Here is a 17,540-nt window from a genome sequence, read left to right on the forward strand (position 1 = left end):
AGTTGGTCATTAGACTATCCTTGGGCCAAAAGGAGCCACTCAGGCAGGCTTGGCAGCATCAGGAGGCATATTGAGGGCAACGATACTCAAGGTGACAACATACCCTAATGTCATAAAAGACAGTCAGGACATGATCAAGCAGACACTGTCAGGTAGAGGGAGATACTTCAGGCAGAGAGTCCACAATCAGGATGAGAGAACAGAGGACCACTGGATCACAGCTGTTGAACACAAGCCCATGCAACTAGAGATCAGATCTGACTGTTCAGCAGTTCCTCCCCAGGCACTTCCTGTCAGAATATCATCCCAGAAAGAGTGGAAACCTTGTCTGTTGGATCATCAGTGCTTGGTCCAAAGTGAATGATCGGTAAATATTTGTTAAAGTATGTACATGCATGCATGACTGAATATTATATATAAACCAAGTACTTGTTGGTTCCATTAATAAATGAATAAGCAGGAAACACATCTCTAAATTCAAGTCTTTAGATCTCATTCATTGGATGAATGTCTCTGAGTGTTTAGGCAGGTTTCAGATTTTTTTCTAGGCTTTGGAACTGCATATACAAAGCGATGCATCTTAGGGATGGGAATTATGGCTGAATAGAAAATTCATTTATGTTTCATATAAGCCTTTTGCACATAATCTGAAGGTAATTTTATATAGTATTTTTAATGAATCTATGTTCTGACTACAACTTGTCACATGAGGTTCGATGCGGGTGTTTTCATTCTTGGCACCATACTGGAGTTCACAAAGTCTGAGGTTTGGATTTTCAGATTAGGAGGTTCAATAACTAAATATAACCCAAGCAATTATCCATCAAATTAATTGATCTGGGTTACAAGGTATTTGGGGGTACCAAGCACGAACATCTCATCTTCATATAAAGAGTAGACCGCTGCAATACCCCATGCAGGAGAGTGACACAATACAAACAGCATAGGAAAAAAAGCACTGTACTCTGGTTAGAGTCGGGAGAGGAGCTGGTGAGACACTATGGTGGGAAAGATTTCTTTAGAGAATGCAACATCCCCTTGCAAGGAGCCTTAAAATCAAACCACAGGACTGTGAAAGGAAAGGAATCACTCAAATGAGACCCTGCTCTCACTTTTCATAATCCACTCTATCACAATCCGGATGAAGCAAAGCAGATGGGAGATGAATAACCTCACAGAGACTGAGGGACAGACACCCCTGTGGTGAGCATGGACTGGAAAACTATGTCATTCAGGCTTTGAACCCAATCTCTAACTCATGGCATGCTCATAAACTAGTTGCCAGGTTCCTGAGGACTTAGGGTTATCCTTCTCTAAAACAAAGAGTTTGTTGAATGACCTTGTGGCCCTCGTCTAACCTTAATATTCCAGGACCATGGATTATATAACCCTCTGAGCCTGTGATAAACTTGAAAACATGCAGAAGTGAACTTCACAATACTTAGACTAGATTCACAGATTGAAATGATTTTGAAGGAGGAAGTTCCTACAGAAAATTACAAGTTTAGTCCCTTGTTTTACATGAAAGGAATCCAAGGATCAGTAATATTAACTGAAATGATCAAAGTCATTAGTTATTTGATGGCAAAGGAGGATATAATTTCACTTCCATTCATCACACTCCATAAACCTGTGTATCTCTTTTCAAAAAACAGGGCAACTTAGCTGGGTCTGGTGGCGCACTCCTTTAATCCCAACGCCTGAGAGGCAGAGGCAGAGGCAGATAGATCACTCTGAGATCAAGGTCAACCTGGTCTACATAATGAATTCAGGACAGCTGGGGCTACAGGGAGATTCTGTCTAAAAAAATAATAATAATAAAAAAAAATAACCCAACCAACTGACCAAACAACCAACCAACCAACCAACAAAAAAACAGGGTAACTTCTAACAAGAATTAAGGAGGCAATGATTCATTAATAGCTTTTTCAAGCGAATTTTAATAGAATTTATGGCCATTTTGGGTAAAGTGGCATATACAAAAGGGATAAAATATCTTCATCTTACTTTACTTGCTGAACGTCTACTATGTAGTAATTTAATGGTACAAAATGAACAAATCTAAGCTTAGATAGTCTCTCCAACGTCTTACCGCTTCTAAACGACTATGCTGCTCCTTTGTGTTTTCAGATTTCATTGTGCATCATGACTCAGCCTGAAATGCTGATTTCTATCCACTTTTTAAAAATACTGTTCGGTGGTTTGTGTTTTATGGGACGGGGCTGTAATTCTGTAAAACATCTTACTTGTTAGGTGCTCCATGAAGGTTTGTCAGCAGAGTGAAGTTGTTTCTCACACTTCGTAAGCTGGCAAGAACCTGTAAGGAAAATGTTTCAGATCTGGTTAGGAACAAAGAACCACATAGAAACCATGCTGGTGACAGAGTGAGGGCCAGCTAGGGAGCGGGAGGATACACACCTGGGCAAAAGGAGTGACGATCAAGTCATCGCCATGTCTGGTGGAAAAAAAAGAAACAGAGCTATTGCATTTCAACTATGACACACAAGTCATGTTAAACCTTATCAGTGTTGGCAACCCAACCGTTCTACCACGCCTTTTACCTGGAAAGAAGGCAGACAAAGTGGGGAGCCCAAGAATTTGAAAGAGAAATTACAGCACCCAGCTTATGACTCCTAGGCTTACAGTGAATCCACGTAAAAGCTTTTGCAAGTAAGTATGTATCCTCAGGGTACAGTTCCCTTAAACCGCAGACCCAGAGTACTGTAATTCAAAGCTACCTGTGGATTTGGATTTCCAGAGCCAGGAAACTCAAAGGGAGTGTTGCTCATAGGCACATTCTGCGTTGGAAAAAATGGTACGACAGCCTGGATAAAGGTTAACTTGGGATTTCCTGGCTTTTGTTGATTTGAACCACAGCTTTATTGCCATTTAAACACAGATTTCTGTCTGGGAATCTCATTACTTTTTGTTTTTAAAATATTTTTTTTCTTAAAGTACCCTAGGAAAAAGTTTTAATAGGAATGTGTAGACTGAGCCTACTGAAACCTTGACAGTATCACTCACTTGGTTCCAAAGACCTAATTATGCTCTGCTTGTGTTTTGTCAGTCTGTGCTTGAGACCAGTCAAAAATGTGTTTTCATACATGTACTTTCTTCACTCTGGCCCTTGCTTTCATAATCTACTTAAAGCTGCCTTCAGCAAGTTCCCAACTGAGGGCTTGAGAAATCATCTTGGCCTAAGCCGGAGCCACAAAATCAGGTTAATTTGGCTAGCACCACGTGAATCCACAGCACTGAAGCCTGTGGCACTGAGGTTCCCTCCTTGTGTGGCCTACCTCTTTGGTCTTCCATCATCATACCAATGGGGCACCTCATTCATTGCCACATGAGTGAAGGTACCCTGTAATTGTTAAGCACCTGCCCTGTACAAAGCACCGTGTGAAGCCAGGCTACACATGTATCCATCTGCTCGTCTCTAGTGTGGATTTTAGCAGGTGCCTCATTAATGTGACAGTTTCCACCTTTGTCTTTAGAAGTTCTCTGAAATTTCCTGTGGGTCCAATTTGTACCATGGGGGAAAATTCGCAATAAACAGTAAGCGTTCTTTGTGTGATACTGAAGGTTAGGAGGTTCATGTGCGTTCTCTCATGTCACATTGGCAAGAAGGTTGTGAGGCAAGCGCTCTTCAGATCCCCACATCACAGATGACGTCAGGTCGTTACACAGCGAGTAAGTGGAAGAACCCTTTGCTTCTCGAAGTCTATGCTTTTAAATACTATACTTAATTTATGATACCACACAGCTGGCAAATCTAATTATACAGAATCCATGATCCTCCAAATCAAAACATAATACGGGAGACCAAAAATATTTTTTAAAAGCTACAATACACATAAATACAGAATGAGAAATACAAACAGCGAATACTTGGTGGGGTTCAAAGGAGAGATTTAACTGTAGCCTAGGGAAGCAGGAAAGGCTTGACTGTGGAGTGGTATTTGAGATAGACTTTTAAGGACAGGCCGTGAGGACACAGATGGCAGCTGACTCCAAGGGCAAGAATGGTAAGAGGAAAAGCTTTGAAATGGGGAAACAGGGAGAAAGCTCATTGGTGGCTGTTAGAGCACAGTCACTGTCGACATATGTAGTGAGGCTGGAAGTTGCCTTGCGCCTGATTATGGCCAGGACAAAAATGGGTGATTGACTCAATAGAAAGCCATGAGCCAGGAGGATTTTTTAGTGAGTTGGGCGTGAGATAGGCAAACAGAAAATAAGAAAAAAAAAACCAAAAATGATTTAGGAAGTAAAATAGTATAGATGCCGAAGCCATGAGCCAGGAGGATTTTTTAGTGAGTTGGGCGTGAGATAGGCAAACAGAAAATAAGAAAAAAAAAAACCAAAAATGATTTAGGAAGTAAAATAGTATAGATGCCGGGGCTGGCAACGGGGAGACCCAGAAGGAATGGATAAGGGGGGCTGCTGGCAATGAGAAGGCGTGGATAGTGCCAAGAAACAAACGGAACGACATGCTGAAGAGATGCCAGGAGGCTTGCCAGAACTTGGCATTTACTTGCATAAGGAAATATTATTTTCATTTAAAAAAATGAGTATCAGAGAAATCAGTCATGAGTAGAAATAAGAGAAGTGTGGAGCTGAAGATTTTTAGGGTAATCATTGAGTTTTTAGGACATATATTGAGTTTAAGGCATTCACTGACATCCAGGTGGTAGCATGAAGCAGGAAGGCCTCACCAAGGGAATTAACACTACAGGGTTGGGTTTACCACAGCAGCAAGAAGAATTACGTCGGTGGTAGGCATCCGTACCTCTACATGTAGGTAAGGAGCCCAAAGGAGAAGCTTTGGGGTGTGGGAAAGGGGCCCAAAGGAAAGAGAGAACAAAAAATGATTGCTAAATGCAGTGTGTGAATTGCATCCCCAATTCCCCATATTTTCATATGATGAATGTTTAGGTGAAAGATCCTGATGTTTGTTCAGATTTCTGAGGTGAAGCTAACACTGTTCTTAACCCGTAAAAGTGAGTTTGAATGCAAAGTAATGGATTTGGAGTCAAGTAGATCTTCTTCGGCTCCTGGATTTCTGGAGTCTAAATATTTGATGAAAGCAAAATCATATAAGGAGATTTATACACACATCACATTGAGAGAGAGGTGAGGGTGAGTTAGCCGAACAGGGAGTAAAACTATGCAAACTAAGGACTAATGGAAGGCAGGCAACAGCAGTGTCACTATGACTTTATTATGGGACGTTTAAGTTTTGAACAGAATATTCAGAAACAAGGGGTGGATTGTCAGCTCTCCTGCAATGGCTCCCTAAGAGTGTCTGAGTGGAAAACTGAATACTGTATGTCAGATAATAATAGCTGCTGGAGAAATGATCAGAAAAGAAACCAGATAAAATGAAACAAAACCCTCCAAGTTACAGAGCTATTCTGAATATTTAAATCATAATGTGATATTTTGGAAATTAAGAATAGACTGAAATGGAAATAACAATATATTTCATTTCTTAATTTCCCAAAACAGTAGAGAAAGTAGTTCCTCCCAGGAACAAGGCCGGATATTCAGGACTGTTACACAAGCCCCCTCTAGTGACAGAAACAGAACATTACAATTTCATAGACTAAGGCTGAGAACTCCAGAGTTCCTTAGTTCAGGGTCTTGGAATTGGGTATAAGTCTGATCCTAAAATGAAATAGCTTTTTAGAGAGAAAAATTTCCGTTTTTAGATGTTAGAATCTGAACCTTATTAGCTTAATCCCCTTCCTCTGTTTCTTCACTACACACAGTACTATCCTGTGCTTGTCTTCTAATTGACCTCAGTCTGTCCCTAGAGAGATTTGAACTGCAGTGGCTGAGAGAACAGACAGTGCCACTGAGCAGCATTGGTTTACTTCTCAGATGCCTTGGTGTCAGCTGTGAGAGTAGGCAAGCCATAGCTCAAGTTCTTCATCTGTAAAATAGGGTTCTGTGAGCAATGAGTTGTATTTCTTGTTACAATAGCATTTATTTATTTAGTCATAATTATTACTAGAAGGTGTCTTTATTATGGTAGACAGCTGCGTGTCTGTCTTCCAGCTGGCAAGATCCTCTTTAAGACTTGCTTGCCCCTACTGCAGTCTAGAGGACTCATGCATATTTTCATCATAAACTGTAAAATTTACACATTTACATGGCTGCTACTCCATGTTACAGAAGAAAGCCCCTAATGTCAGGGAACGATACAACCATCTGTCACATTAGACAAACATGAAACTTCCCTCTTCCTCATCTGACAGTCATCCACTTGAGCCCTGTTGATCCCAAGTAGCAAATATTTATCAGTTTCTCACAAAGTCTGCTCTGGAATAGGTCCCTGTCCTTGAGATGACATACATGGGTGGCCAAAGTTGTCCTCCACTGATTATTTAGCTATCTTCATTCTCCAGATCATTCTTTCTCCTGCATCTGAGCTACAAAACCATCTGAGTTTCAAAACCAAACACCTGAATGGATGTTTCAAAACCCAAACCCTGAAGGCCTTTAGTAGCTCCCCGTGGCTTTCATGCAGCATAAAAAACAGCTCCTTGGCCTTTTACAGTCAGAATCTTGTTTCTTGACTAGCCTCAGCTCCCCACAGGGCTTCCTATATCTAGAGAGCTAGTCAAGCACTGACTTCTCCTATGCACGCCCTTTCATCTTTTTAACATCTCTAGTTGAGCTGAATGTCTTCAAATGGGCCGCTCACCCATTTGAGGCTTCTCAAAGTCCTTGGCAAACTTTTCTATTACCCATACCTGAAGGTATTCAAATCACAACCAACTTACCCATCTTTTTGTATCTTTGAAGGCATAGAAAATTTCTCTTTTTTTGCTAGCAAAATGCATAAACATATTAACATGATCCATATTAATAGCTGGAAAGGCAGGCAATGCATGAAACTAGTATCAGTATTTTCATCTGGGGCTTTATGTAGATTTTGTACTGGATAACTGCATAGTTTTGTCATCTGGATTTCTTGGGTTCAAGTGTGGCCTCTTCTTCCTTACCCCATGTCCTCATCTTTAACTGAGGAAACTGTAGTCCTTACCACATTTGAAGATAGGGAGACTAAATGAATAAACCTATGCAAAGTATGTTAGTATATGGCACAAGGGAAATGTTTAATCATGTGTGTTTTTACTTACAGATAATTTAGGCCATAAAAGAAATTTGATGTCTTAACAGTCTTGGTAAGCAGGTGAAATGGCTCTAAATATAACTTGAGACATGGATACCACATTGTGCTTTTTGGTAGTTCAAATAAACAGGTCTTAAACGTACGTGGGCTATTATTTGTGCTTTTCCTTCTGGTTTTAAGGTCTCCTTTCCCTTGAAACTGTCTCTAGAAACCACATGCTTTGTTCATGGCAGGTTTAAAAAGCTCCCTGTCTAGGGCTTTGCAGAGGGGATGACCAGATGAGGAAAATACAGAGCCTCTCCCTCTGTGGCTTCGCAGTTGAGATGTCAAAACTCCTTGTCAAGGGCAATTTCTGCCACAGTTCTCAGCACTGAAACTGCCCCTGCCAGATTCCAGTACTTTAAGTTCCCATTGGGAAGTCTGCGCCTCAGTATGCGAAGGCATTAAGTTAGAGATGACTACATCCCGGGAACTGAGCAGAAACCAACAGATTATTGCCACATCCAGAGGCACAGCTGAACCTGCCTTCTGGGACCCAGTGGGGACTTCACATTCTTTTTTCTAGAAAGCCTTCTTTCAATGCCTCCCTTGTTACTAAACTTAAAGCCATTTTATACTTTCCATGCACATTTTTATTCAAAATCTTTTACCCACTGTCACCACTCATAATTTCCTTTTATTCTTCAGAGAGAAACATTTCAAAGCCAGCATCTCCTCCAATAATAGGATTTAATGCAGCAGAACGCCGCAAAGCTGTGCACTCTTTGTATAGATTTAAATTCATGACTGCTCTATGCTAGCTTGGAGGAGCTTTTCTGAAGAGAACACCCCCCAGCCCTCCCAGGGGCCTTTGCATCAAGACTCATGGGTTATTACCGACCCCTCTTCTTCCAGGATCTTGGCAGAAGACTGGGAAAGTGGGAAGGTGACGAGCTGCTCTTCCGTTCATCCTGCACAGCAATAATCAGGAGAAAGAGCCTGGAGAGCGTCACATCATTTTACAAGCAGATGTTCATGTGATGTTTATGTGAAACTCAATTTTATAGTGTGGTCCAGACCAAACAAGCCACCTGAAGAAATTATATATATATATATATATACATATAAATATGCATATATATGTATATACACATATATGTATATATCATTTGTTTGTTTTTTAATGTATGTGTTTGAGTGCTTTGCCTGCATGTATGTCAGTGCACCACCTGCATGCAATGCCCGCAGAGGCCAAAAGAGGTTGTTGGATCCTTTGGAACTGGAGTTATGGGCAGGACAGTTGTTAGCTGTCATGTAGGTGCTGGGAACTGAACCCAGGTTCTCTGCAAGAGCAGCCACTGCTCTTAACTGCTGAGCCATCTCTCCAGCCGCAAAATTGGCTGTATTAAAAAAATTTTCTTTGATTGATTGATTTTTATTGTATGTGTATGTGTACTTTGCCTGCCTGTGTGTATGTGCTCCACGTGCATGCAATTCCCACAGGGCCCAGATGAGAGAGCCCAGATCCCCTTGAACTGGAGTTATGGAAGGTAGTTAGCCACCATGTGTATGTTGGGAACTGAATCCAGACCATTGCAAGAGCAGCCAGTGCTCTTAACCTCTGAACCAGCCCTCCAGCTCCTGAAACTTGATATTATTTAAGCTCTATTGCTTTTAATGTTGAGAAATGTAAGTTCCTTAATTGACGAATATAAAAGTTTTTACAGGTATACTGAAATATTTTCAAAATAAATATCTTCTACAATTGTTCACAAATATTTTAGTACATCCTATTTTCAGTATTTTGAAGAAAGCAGTGTTATATGACCAACTGCATTTTCTTGGGAAGGTTTCATCTTTATTATGAAAACACGCTCTTTCAACTTCAAAAAATATATATTTAAAAAGAATGAGGGTCTGGGGTGTTGGCTTATTGAGTAAGTGCTCGTTATGAAAGCAAGAGGACCTGAGTTCAAATTTCTAGCACCCACATAAAAAAACTAGGCAAGATTAAACATGTCTGTAACCCTAGCGCTGGAAGGTGGAGGCAGGTAGATCCCTAAAGCTCACTGGCCAACTAAAACTGTGAGCTTTCAATTTAATGAGAGGCATTGACTCAGGACAATAAGGCAGAGAGCAGTAGAAGAACACACTTGACATCCTACTTTAGTTTCACATGGCCATCTGCACACTCATGTGCATGCAACACACATGCATGCACACACACTCACACACATGCAGAAATCGCAATAAAAATTTAAAAAGAATTATATTAGATAATTTTCATATGTAATTCTTGCTTGTCTCTAGTTGAAGTTAACAACATTGTTTGTATAGATACTAAACTTAGTGGAACATTTTACAAAAAGGTAAAACTAATGGCGAGGATGCTGGATGCAGAAACATTCAAAACTATATCTCTGTTCCATCAACTGTAAGCTGAATTTTCTGAGTTTAGGTATGAGTTCTAAATTGTCTGCAAGGGGCTGGAGAGATGACACAGTGGTTAAGAGCACTGGCTGCTCTTGCTGAGAACCTGTTTTAGTTCTTAGCACCCACGTGTCAATGAACAACTATCTGGCTTCCACGAGCATTGCATGCATGGGTGCCCTTACACGCATGCAGAGAAAAACATTCACACACATAAAAATTTTAAAAAATTAAATTATCTTCAAGTTTAAAATCTCTATGTCCTGGGGCGAAGAGATGACTCAGTGGTTAAGAGCATTTTCTGCTCTGACAGAGAACCTAGATTTGGTTTGTAGCACCTAAATAATGGCTCACAACCATCTGTACCTCCAGTTTCAGGGGATCTGACACCCTCTTCAGGTCTCCAGGGGTACTACATATGTACATGGTTCACAGACACATGCATGCAAACACCAATACACACTAAAACAGAACAAAACAAAAACCTCTATGTCTTTTTATTTTATTTCCAAACAAGGAAATACTAAAATTTAATATGGAATTTAATTAAAGTCTTCTGCAAAGACTGAATGACCTGGAGACTCTATGGGGTTTGGGAAATTATTTGTTAGCATAGGAATTAATTGGGGGAATGACTGTATTCCAAAGCCAGTCTTTTATCTGTAAAATGCCATGGGAACTAAGCTGTACTTACTTTGACCTTACTGGATTTCCTTTGCTCCTCATGATGAAATCCAGACCACACGTGGCTGGCAGTTTCTAAGGTTTGGGTGTTGGACTAACAGTTGACCACACATGTAACAGAACCTGGTCCATGGCAGGTGCCTACTCGTGAGAGTTTCATTCTCTCTGTGGAGTTTTGTGTGCACACGTGTGTTCCTTGAACATTGATAAGTGGTGTAGTTCCCCTGGGAACACATAGACTTTTGAGGAATGAGATCCAGTTTTAACTCATCTCTGATTTTTATACTGTCTTCTTCCACTTTTCTCCTCACAGCCTGGCATGCTGCATGGCACCTAGGAGAATTTCAGTAAATATTTTCCAAATGAGTGGACAACATGAATTTTGTATCACACGATGGCTGAAATATTTTAGGGCTGGAGTATTTCTATTTAAAGTTACTCACAAAGATGCCCTACAGATTGTTTTCCTGTGGCTAACTTTAAAATGCCCCTTTCACAAGGCGAATCTTTTTGAGTTCCTTTATAATTGAGAAGAGAATCCTGGAATTTTCCAGGCTGAAAACTTTAGGGAGTTGCTGTTGCTGATATTATTATAATATATGATGTTTAAGAATCACTGTATGTGTGCCCAGAAACCTTTTTTAAATCATTAACATTTTATTGAAATTTTTGTGTATTTCATACAGAACATTTCAAACAATCTTAATCATCTTTATACCCCTGTCCCCACCAGAACCTTTGTCTAGCTACCCCCCCCAGGGGGGCCCATATACTCTGTCATCCCTGTTAAAGCCCACTGGGTTGTCAGTGTCCCCAGCCATTCCCCAGTGCAAGTCTGTCCACTAAGTGTAGTCAGCTTATCTAGAGTCTTAAGTCTTATCTAGATCTTCTTAAGAAGATCACCTCTTAAGGCATAGATTTCAGTATCCAATTTTATTTGGGTTCAGAAATTTAATAAATAGGCAATATAAACCAGCAGTCATTTAAATAAAAATCAGAAATCTACAATTAATAGCAAAACAAAAATATCGGCTATGTTTCAGCAGTGCTGTCTCACCACAGAGCCAAGAGGTATGATTCTGAAGTTCTACAGAAGGAATACAGGAATGAGGTTGGAGGACGCCTTGGTTACGTGTCACCAAGTGAAGGCCAGTGAGAGAATGAAGGTAACCAACTAATGAAGAAATCAACCATCTTTTTGTTTTCTGGGCTTTGGCCTCATACAATCTGTATATTCAGTTGAAAATCCAACTATGATTTGTAAAACAAGCTAAGATTTTCATCCCATAAATATTAAATATTTCAACAGTTCAGGAAATTAAACCCAATGAAAAATTTCAAGAGCACCAATAACACATGTAAACTGAACACTGTGCATGAGTTTTTAACACCCTGGAGACCCTAGTCAACAAGCCGCAAGTCCTTAAGATGGTCTGTTTGTGTACATTTTTCTTCCTTCTCCCTTTGGGTTAAAGGGCAGCAGGTGTTGCTGCTGCAGCAGGGTTAAGAATGAAATAAGCGCCGCACTGGACCACAGACAAGAGCTCTACTTACTGCTCACTTGGAAGTGATGAGTTTCTTGACATTGCTTTTGGTGACAAGTCATAGTCGCTGTCGGATCTGTAGAGGAAGGACTCTCTGCGTTGGCTGTGCCCAGGAAAGGTGGCATGAAGCACCAGCCCAGAGGAAGAGCTGGCCTGGGGGTCCAGTGGGCTCCGACCTGGGGAAGGGCCATTTTCCACATCAAAGCTTCAAAAGAAAGCAGGAAAGTCTGGTCACTTGAGAATTGCATGGGGACAGCTTACATACATGGAGAACCCATGTGGGTGGGCAGGGACTTTATTCTGGGTACATTCCATAAAGCTTTATGCTTTGCAGAAAGTTTTAGCCTCCAAAACAGCTTTCTGCTGCAGTCAATCTCCTTGCTTAGTACATAAGAAACTGAGTCCCACAGAATTCAGTCCATTACCCGAGTCTATTGTTAATAAATAGTGACCCAGAATTTGAACCCAAGGGCAAAGCCCGTGACCCCTCCCAAGAGCATGAACAGCAGTAACCAATTCAGAATGGGAAGCAAGAGTAAAACAGATTACTGATGATCAACTGCAGAGGGGACATCTCACACAGCTCTAGGTATCAGGCACAGATATCATGAGAATGAGTCTTCCAGACTGAAAGAGTTCTTCCTGACATAAATAAATATTGGCCTCATTAATGATACAATATGCATATTTCTGAATGTTTTGGGAACAAAGTGTTATCCTGAAAGCATTCACTGTCTGATTAGACCGAGGCCCAGACTGAGATTTAATATTCATATGCAAATTTAACCACAGAAATAAATAAATCTGGTAACAGCAAATTACTGTCCCAGGCTGCAAAGCGGGGTCTCCAGAGAAGAATGGCCTCATTGGCTCCTGGAGAGGAAAGCCAGGGAGATTTCTGATCAGTGCTCCTCACTTGGGGAAGGTGTCCTTGGGCCCAAGGTTATTTGATAAAGCACTCATCACGAACACAGGTGGAGTCTTGCAGATTCGGGGCCCTGTTTTCTGTCCCCATTCTCCTATGACCCTAGTCATAGTGTCCCTCACACCTTTGCCTTAATCATTCCAGATATGGTTTCCCTGCACACATCCTTAGCCTCAGATAGATAGTAACCATCATTTCTAGTTTCTGTCAAACTTACTGCTCCTTTGTTGAAGCTTTGCAGAAAGACTGAAAGAGCTAAGGGATTGGGGATGGTCTTCTGTCTAAGTTAGGTCATGAAAGTCAGTTTCCTTTAAGTTTTCCAGCTGCAATAATTCCTTTGCTGTTCCTAATCCACTCTGTGTGTGGATTTTGCTTAGATTTCATAAATTTGCAATATGCTTTACTGATATATTTTTCATGTAATTCTAACAACCCTGTAAGTATATAAGCTGATTCCATTATATTAGAGGTAAATAAGGCAAAGGAAAAGTGTCAATATGTTATGTAATGTAATAGGCTAGATTACTGGTTTCCCTGCCCTTTCTCCTTTAACAGAATGTAGAGAATACATTCCAAGACCCCCAGTGTGTGTCTCAAAGAGCAGATGGTAGCAAACTCTCTATATATACTTCGTTTTCTCCTATACATACACGTGAGTGATAAAGTTTATAAATCAGGTACAGTAAGACATTATCATCACCTAGCAATAGAACTATTATAAAACTAGACTGTAGAACTGAAGAGAAGGCTCTGTTGGCAAAGTTCTTACTGTATAAGCACAAGGACCTGAATTTTGATTCCTAGCGCCCACATAAAAAGCCAGGTGCAGTGGCATGCCTATAATCCCAGCACTGGGGAAATGGAGTCAGGTGGATCCCTAGAGCTCCCTGGTTAGCCTGTGAAAACAAATCAGTGATCCCTAGTGACAGCCCCTGTGTTAGAAAAAAAGGTGGATGTGGTCATGGTGGCACACACCTTTAGTCCCAGCCCTTGGGAGGCAGAGGCAAGCAGATCTCTGTAAGTTCGAGGTGAGCCTGCTCTACATAGCAAGTTCCAGGCCAGCCAGGATTTACTGAGAGACCCTGTTTCAAAAAAACCAAAAGATAAAAAATTTGAAAAACATAAAATAAGGTGGAGAGTTACTGTGGAAAGGACAGCAGCCAATGTCAACCTCTGTCTTCCACAGACATAAGCACACACATGTTCATATACATGTGCACATAAGCACACCACACACACAAAAGAAAAATTTAAATAAAAAATACTGTAATAAAAAACATTTTTTGACTATTATGTATATTCTTTTGCAGACGGCCTGGGTTCGAATCTCAGAACCCACATGGTGGCTAACAACCATCCAAAACTCCAGTTCCAGGCAAACACATGCAGGCATAACACTCATATACATAATAATTATAATAATTATTTGAAACTTTTAAACTTTTCCTAGAATTTTCCATTTTATATTTTTGACTCATGGTTGATGACGGGCAACTGAAATCACACAAAGTGAGACCACAGATGAGGGAGGAGCACTGGTACAGCCAGGTGGGGCACTGGCAGACAGACCCAAGCTTTTCAACTCAGTTTCTTCACAGTCTCAGGCTTCTCTCATCCCAGAATTCCAGATGGCATGCTGGGTAATAGGATGCCATTTCTTTTCAGGCTCTAGTTTCAAACAAATGTTGCAGTTGCTATGTAAAGAGTCAGTCTAGGAACACTCCTGAGTGAACACAGGGGAGGCAGTGTATCACCCTGAAGCTGTAACTCTCCTTGAAACAGAAAATGGAATGACAGAATGAGGCTGTGGTGCTTCCCTAGACATCACTCTGCCTTTAGACTTGCCACACAAACTCTGATAAGAAGTAGCGTGTGAAGATCTCTGGATGAAAGACCAAGGAGGAGTCACAACAACCTAATGTGTCCTGGTAACTCAAAGACACCGTAGACAGACTTTCTTAGAAGCCCTTGGAGTGGATACCTTTCCAAAGCTGCAGGCAGGTGGGCAATCCCCTGCACCCACTTTCTTGCCGGTCTGCCTAGCACAAGGGGAAAATATAATGAGGCACACTACAAGCTTCCCTTAAGGGGAAACTAGAGTTAGGTGATGGAGAAGGGCTCCTTTGTGCCACCCAAATCCTGTAAAGCCTGTAGGTCCTGATGCTAACCCAAACCCTTCTTAAGGACAAAGAGGAAAGGTTCTTAGAAGGTGGAAGTGGAATCATTTAAAGCCGACCAGGGCCGAACTTTTAAATTTCATGAGTAATTGTACTGTTGTCAGTTATATCTGCGTAGCCTTTCAGGTACTAAAACAACTAAATACTTTTACCCGTGCGCATTTGGCCACTGCCCGAGGAACCCCAGGATGGGCCGGACTTCACAGTGATTAAGTAGCCAAAGGGTTAGTGTTTTGATGCCAGGATGTCTCTAGCTCCAGCACTGTGTTCAGTACTTACGCAGTACCAGTGACTGTTAGGACTGTCCCTGCTGTGTGTATCTGTACCAGCATCTTAGAAGCAGTGCCAACTACGTATGCCCACCAACTCATAGAATGTTTTCCATGAGGTTTCTACATGGCCTTACTCTGTCCTCCTTTCCACCAAAGGCATTCCTACTGGGCAGAGGCTAAGTCCACAAAACCTTAGCCTGAAAGTGAGGGTCGGAGGGTGTTCAGTCCCACTTTGGATGCACCCTGACAGATGAGCCGGGGCTTGATCTCCCCCACACAAACTCTCTCCACGTCTTTCCTCTCTGGTTTTGTTTTCTTTCTTCCATACTGTCTCAAAAGAGAGCTTTCTGGAATTCAGAAGTCAAGAAGAGTTCTCTGATGCAAAGAAGCAGTCTCAGTGAAACACAGATGGCCTTTCACATTCCCAGGGCATCATTTCAAAGCAATCAATCAACAGATGTACAGCTCTGGAACAAACATGAATCACCCAACCAGACACCAGCCCTAGTCACAGCAAAATTAGTGGGCAGACATCACAATATGTCCCACAGATCGAGGGAGTAAGGAAGGGTATGTGGGCAAGTGGAAGACTAAAGACAGACTTAACAGTAAAATGAATAGACCGCACAAACTGAAATACAATTAGGAAGAAAACAGAATCTGCAAAGCAGAAGCAAACTCACAAATGGGTTCACTCATTTAGGGTAATTCTGCCTCTACCTAAATCAGGGCACACACTTCATCTTTAGGGTTCTTTAAATTAGAAAGTCATTATGTAAGTAGTGTAAGAGGCATCCATAAAACCTGGACAGAAGGGAAAGACAGCATCATTGCTGGCAGCTCAGTATCCTCCATCCAGATATCTGTGTGTATATGGTGTGTGTATCTGTGTAAGTGTGAGTAGTGTGTGTATATGGGTGTGTAGTGTACATATGTGTCTGTGTAGTATATGCAGTGTGAATGTGTATAGTGTGTATATGTGTGTAGTATGCATATGTACCTGTAGTGTGTATATATGTGTGTACTGTGCATAGATATATAATGTATATAAATATGAGTGGTGTGTATATGTGTGTAGGGTATATATGAATATATGTAGTATGTATTCGTGGGTGTAGCGCATGTATATTGTGAATAGTGTGTATGTGTGTGTAGTGTGTGTATGTGTATGCAATGTGTGTATCTGTCTATGTGCACATGGTAGGGTATATATGAATATATGTAGTATGTATTCGTGTGTGTAGCGCATGTATATTGTGAATAGTGTGTATGTGTATGTAGTATCTATGAGTGAATAGTGTGTATGTATGTGTAGTGTGTGTATGTGTATGCAATGTGTGTATCTGTCTATGTGCACATGTGCACATGCATGTGGAAGCCAGAGGTTGATGTTGTATTTCTTTCTCTACCTAATGTTCTGAGACAGGGTTTCTCACTCAGTCTGGAACTCATCCGTTGTGTTATATTGGCCAGCGAAGCCCTTGTCTCTGCTCTTCCTCCCCCCAGCACAAGGATTACAGACGCTTACTGCTGTGCAAAGTGTTTCCCATGAGTACTAGGGGTCCACATTTCAAGTTCTTATTCTTGTATGGCAAGCCATCTCCAGCCCCCATCTGAATATATTTGTATGAAGATTTGAATATTGATTTCTTCCAAGGTTTTACCATTTATGGCAGTTTCTAGAATTACTACTTTCCATGTGCTACTTAATGTTCATGATTTTCAGCAAGATTTTCTCATCTTGGTCAGTGCCTTCTTGATTCTAAGTAGTATTGCAGTTGGTGTCTTTGAGGTTACAGCCACTTCTCCATCTATTATTGATGAAGTTATGTAGATGTTTGAGGTAGATTCAGAGAACTTGTCTCCAGTATGAGCCTATCTTCTAAAATCAGCTTGAATCACCTTTTTCCAGTGCATTCTCTCTGACTCTGCAGCCCCAAAGGGGTTTAGATCCAGGGCCCTCCTCTGTACTCCTTCCCATTTCTTTTCTCGGAACAGTTGCCCTCAGTATCTGCAAAAGATTGGTTCCAGGACACACACCCCCATACCACAATTCACAGATGCAGATGCTTGGGTCACCTACATGAAATGGCTGATTATCGCCATGTAATCGTCACACCTCTCCCTGTGTAATTTAAATATTTTTGAATTACTTATAATATCAAATATAATACAAATACTATATGCATAGTTGGTATACTGTATTCTTTAAGATATGGTAAGAAAATAACATCTATACATGTTCAGTATGGAACAATGTTTTCCAAATATTTTCTAGTCGTGCTTGATTGCATTTCCAGAACCGTGACTATAGAGGGCGGACTGCTCCACCACATTCCTTGCGCATCTCTATTTAATTATCTATTTAGCTGCTTCTCCATAGACTGTTAC

General features: G+C 41.0%; 1 protein-coding gene across 4 annotated transcripts in view; it reads right to left on the bottom strand.

Annotated features, from left to right (window-relative positions):
• Positions 1 to 17,540, bottom strand: part of Pde4b (phosphodiesterase 4B) — a 661,174-nt gene that overhangs the window by 122,800 nt on the left and 520,834 nt on the right. For all 4 annotated transcript variants that reach the window (XM_017797618.1, XM_008831051.3, XM_008831052.2 and 1 more), the window contains 3 exons: positions 11,786 to 11,980; positions 2,419 to 2,455; positions 2,247 to 2,317 (listed from right to left, as the gene is read on the bottom strand). In XM_017797618.1, the coding sequence (XP_017653107.1) occupies positions 2,247 to 2,317; positions 2,419 to 2,455; positions 11,786 to 11,980 (303 nt within the window). The remainder of the gene's footprint in view (positions 1 to 2,246; positions 2,318 to 2,418; positions 2,456 to 11,785; positions 11,981 to 17,540) is intronic.

This window comes from Nannospalax galili, unplaced genomic scaffold, assembly GCF_000622305.1.
Source record: "Nannospalax galili isolate Female #2095 unplaced genomic scaffold, S.galili_v1.0 scaffold553, whole genome shotgun sequence".
Lineage (NCBI taxonomy): Eukaryota > Metazoa > Chordata > Mammalia > Rodentia > Spalacidae > Nannospalax > Nannospalax galili.